This window comes from Cibotium barometz, chromosome 19 (assembly GCF_041138505.1).
Source record: "Cibotium barometz isolate CiBa-2024 chromosome 19, ASM4113850v1, whole genome shotgun sequence".
NCBI lineage: Eukaryota > Viridiplantae > Streptophyta > Polypodiopsida > Cyatheales > Cibotiaceae > Cibotium > Cibotium barometz.
In genome coordinates this window covers 19,928,368-19,932,936 of record NC_141064.1, presented here as the reverse complement: position 1 = coordinate 19,932,936, position 4,569 = coordinate 19,928,368, and the positions used below count along the sequence as shown (strand labels likewise).

Below are 4,569 nucleotides of genomic sequence, written 5' to 3'. Positions count from 1 at the left end.
TCCAATAAAAATGAAAGGAGATCGAGGGATGGCACACATGGCTTCTCTAGTAAAGCTTGAGGGTGTGAATTTATCTTTGATCGAGTATGCTCTTAAGTATCATTAGAAAGGTAGAAAGGACAAGGAGAAAAACGGTTGGAATGCTGCCTTGGAAAGAGGTATAATCAAGGCAGGGCGAAAAAATAAGAGTATCGGAGGAGGAGACAAAGCATTAATAGAATCAAAGGGGGTGCTTACGGTGTGTCCGAGGGGGCATGAGGAGGGCGTTGATCACAATAATGTGGGGCTTTAAACGGCAAATTAATCAATGATAATGGTGAGCTAGATCAAACAACGTCAAATTCTTTCCACGAGTGAGAGCTATGGCGGCCCCTCAATCCTTAGCTTCTTCATGCAATTCTGAGCAGCTTCTTACGAAAGCTATGGCGACTTGTAAGCTCAGTGGTCCTACTACTGTTCATGCCCTTTTGATTCCATACCCTTGTCAGGGTCATATCAACCCTCTAATGCAGCTTGGCAAAAGGCTGGCTTCAATGGGCGTGATGGCTACGCTTGTCACCATAGAGTACCTTGTGGCGCGCATGGCCAAGGCCAACCCTACTGCCAGCTGCATTAGAAAAGAAGGAGACATAATAAAAGAAGTCCTTGTGCAAGGAGACCAAGGGAGTGTCGTGAGGGTGGTGGGCGTCCCGGACGGCCTGCCCCCCGAGTGTGAACGGGACAGCTTGGGCCAGGACGTTGCTGCTGCTGTTGAGTACAAGTTGGAAGGGGCCTTGGTGGAGCTTGTCCACACTTTCTCGCTTTCAGATTGTGGGCGGCCAGTCACTTGCCTCATCGGGGACTTTTTCCTCTCGTGGATGCCTCACTTGGCCCAAGTGGTTAATCTCCCTGAGGTGGTCTTCTGGCCTCAAAATGCCTCGGCCTTTGCCATCTACTCACACTTGGACCTTATCATCTCCTCTGGTTACAACCCTTTCAAAGGCAATGGTATGGCAAAAATGACATGAAACTTTATATATTTAGTGCTCTACTACATAATCATAAGGAGCACAATGTCATGTCAATGTTAGTATTACTCCCAATGCTAGTCCAATTGATCCTTAGGACCACAATTGTCATGCCAATGTTAGTATTGCTTTTGTTCTAAGCCATAATCGTAAGGATTGGCATTACCATCCCGCTACTAGTCCAAGTAATGCTATTGTTCTAAAACATAATTAGCATAACCATGCCAATACTAGTCCAAGTATGTTGAGATATAATCTAAGGATTTGTCATCTAAGGACTAGGATTTACCACCATTAGAATGCTTAACATAGTATGCTAAAACATGACTACATTTACCATTTCATCATTGGTTGCCACATGCATGCTAACCCATGATTGTTAATGTGGTGCTAGTACTTGATCTTACCTAGTACTAAGACGAAGTTGAACAATCCCACTATGTCAATGGTCTCTATTTGCACGATTGGTTTAGCTATGGGTCCACATCAAATTTTTCTCTAGAGAAGAAGTACTAGCACATTTTGCATTTAGATTGAACTAAATTTTCCTATATGCTAAAAGTAGCTTCAATCTTCTAGTAAATTTCAAGAAAATCAACTTGGTGAGTTGTTTCATAAGAATCTCCATTTTCACTAAATTAATAGTGTGATTAGTTCTAGTTGTGATTTAGTCTAACTAAATTTAGTGTGTTTTGTATGTATGTGTGCATGCAGCAAGGGCATTTGGACCAAAGGAGCCCATGGACCTTGTGAGTTGTATTCCAGGGTTGCCTCCTATACATCCAAGTGATCTACCTTTTGAAACCTTGGTTGGTAATGTGGGTCTCAATTGGGTGGAAAATTTAATGACAACTAGATTCACAAACCTTCACAAAGCAATGGGAGTCCTTGGAAACTCTTTCATTGAGCTAGAGCCAGAGGTTTGCAAAGCACTTGGTTCTAAGTTTCATGCAATCGGCCCCCTAATCCCCTTTCGATTCCTTAATCAAGATCTTAAAAACCATTCGCAATCTAATCAAGAGACTAATCACCAACCAAACGTGGGCTCAAGTTTGAGCTTGTGGGAAGAGGACGAATGCACACAATGGTTAGACATGCAACTTCCAAAATCAGTTATGTATGTCTCCTTTGGAAGCTTGACCAAGTACTCGATTGCACAAATACAAGAGCTTGCTGAAGGGCTTGCAGCCTCTAATCAAAGGTTTCTTTGGGTGATTAGAAAAAACACAGTGTTGGAGAAGGTTGGCGATGTGATGGAGGCATTGCCCAATGGGTTTTGGGAAGGAGTAAAGGAAAGAGGGAAAATAATTAATTGGGCACCTCAAGCGCTTGTGTTGTCCCACCCCTCAGTTGGTGGGTTTTTCTCTCATTGTGGTTGGAACTCTAGTTTGGAGAGCTTAACTTTTGGGGTACCCGTGTTAGGATGGCCATTTATGATGGACCAAATGACCAACTGTTGGTTGCTTTGTAATGAGTGGAAGGTGGGATTGAAGGTGGAGACCGACCATGAGAACAAATTGGGGAGGGCTGAGGTGGAGAGAGCAGTGAGATTGTTGATGGAGGGAGACGAGGCTCAAGCAATGAGAGGCCGGGCAGCCAAGCTCAAAGGCGTTGCCCAAAAGGCGCTCCTCATGACCATTGGCTCATCACAAGCAAATCTAAAGCTCTTTGTTAATGAGAGGTTAGCACCTAGTTAAGATCTCTCCAAAAAGGTAGATCCATTAATTGAGTTCTATTTTCTCACATCATTTATCATATCAAGGAGATTAAGAAGTGACTGGTAGGGTCAGCTCAAAACCATAATCAAATAAAAACATTTGGAATTACATTTGTGATGGTTTTGCATAAGGCCCTCATGTAAGGAGAACAATGTACCCTTTTAATTTGTGATGGTGTTGAATAAGGTCCTCATGTAAGGAGAACAAAACACCCTTTTAATTTAACAATACATTTGTAATGGTTTTAAATAATGTCCTTATGTAAGGAGAATAATACCTATACAGCATTTCTTACAAAAGAGTGCAAAAGCTCCATCCTATGTGTACATGATTTGGAACTAGGCCCTTATGTAAGAAGAACAAGGTCCTTATGTAAGGAGAAAAATTCATCTTTTTAATTTAACCTAGAGTATTTATAACAAAAGAGTGCAAAAAACTTCATCCTATGTGTGTTTATATATTCAAGAGGAGTGAGTCTATATGCATGGGTGCAAAGCTATGTAGCTCTCTGTCTCTCCTCGCACCTCTCCAATAGTATGACAAAGAGCACTCTCTCTCTCTCTCTCTCTCTCTCTCTCTCTCTCTCTCTCTCTCTCTCTCTCTCTCTCTCTCTCTCTCTCTCCCCCGAGGCGCTAGGAGGGGGGAGCTATGAGATCATGGCTATTGAAAATAAGCTCTAATAGGACAACATGCTAGCATATATGTGTGTTTTTGCACTAAGATTGTGTTCAAATCAATGTGTGTGCGCGCACCAAGATTGTGTTCAAATCAATGTGTGTGCGCGCACCAAGATTGTGTTCAAATCAATGTGTAAAAATTAAATGGCTTGAGAGTGTGTGAGGTGTGTAAGAGTGATCAGATGAGTTGGATAGAGTATAAGTAGGATTGTTAAGATAGAGTGATGTGGTCAAATGTGTGATTTAAGCAATGATGTCATGTTGAGTTGTGTAAGAGTGATCAGATGAGTTGGATAGAGTATAAGTAGGATTGTTAAGATAGAGTGATGTGGTCAAATGTGTGATTTAAGCAATGATGTCATGTTGATCCTTTATGGTTATATATATTATACTTGGCCTTACCTTTCGAGTGTGTGAGATGTCCTAAATAGATTTATTGTACTTGGCCTTACCTTTGGAGTGTGTGAGTATAAATCCCAAGATTGTGTTCAAATCAATGTGTAAAAATTGTATGGCTTAAGTGTGTGAGGTGTGTAAGAGTGATCAGATGAGTTGGATAGATTATATGTAGGATTGATAAGATAGAGTGATGTAAGAGACTGGGTCAAATGTGTGATTTAAGCAATGATGTCATGTTGATCCTTTGTGGTTATATATATTATACTTGGCCTTACCTTTTGGGTGTGTGAGATTTCATAAATAGATTTATTGTACTTGGCCTTACCTTTGGAGTGTGTGAGATTTCATAAATAGATTTATTGTACTTAGCCTCACCTTTTAAGTGTGAGATTTCATGAATAAATCTGTGTGAGTCTTTCAAATTATCTTTAGCTAATTTTTCATGAAGCTTTTATTATTTTAATTATTATTTATGAAGTTGTTTAGCTTTGATGCATTGTGAATTTCAACATGTTTTAGAGCTTAAGTGATGGTGGATTCTTTAGCTTGCATTAGGCTTTAGATAAGCTTAGGCATATGTTCGAAAGGAGTGATTACTAGAGTAGAAAGATTGGTTTGATTGTGTATGCCTTGGAAAGAGCTATAGTCAAGGCAGGGCGAAAAAATAAGAGTATTGGAGGAGGAGACAAAGCATTAATAGAATCAAAGAGGGTGCTTACGGTGTGTCCGAAGGGGCATGAGGAGGGCGTTGGTCACAATAATGTGGGG

The 4,569-nt window shown here is 40.8% G+C and overlaps 1 protein-coding gene across 1 annotated transcript; it reads left to right on the top strand.

Moving 5' to 3' along the window:
- The first annotated feature begins 336 nt into the window (after positions 1 to 336).
- Positions 337 to 2,929, top strand: LOC147628321 (UDP-glycosyltransferase 85A7-like). The gene is made up of 2 exons (XM_086814149.1): positions 337 to 987; positions 1,722 to 2,929. The coding sequence occupies exons 1-2, from the start codon at positions 363 to 365 to the stop codon at positions 2,702 to 2,704; spliced, it is 1,608 nt and encodes a 535-aa protein (XP_086670275.1). The 5' UTR covers positions 337 to 362; the 3' UTR covers positions 2,705 to 2,929.
- Positions 2,930 to 4,569: the final 1,640 nt, after the last annotated feature.

Bases quoted from the DNA above. Each gene is read 5' to 3' on its own strand.
- LOC147628321 (XM_086814149.1), top strand. From the start codon at position 363: ATGGCGGCCCCTCAATCCTTAGCTTCTTCATGCAATTCTGAGCAGCTT. The intron at 988-1,721 runs GTATGGCAAAAA...GTGTGCATGCAG, and splicing joins CAACCCTTTCAAAGGCAATG to CAAGGGCATTTGGACCAAAG.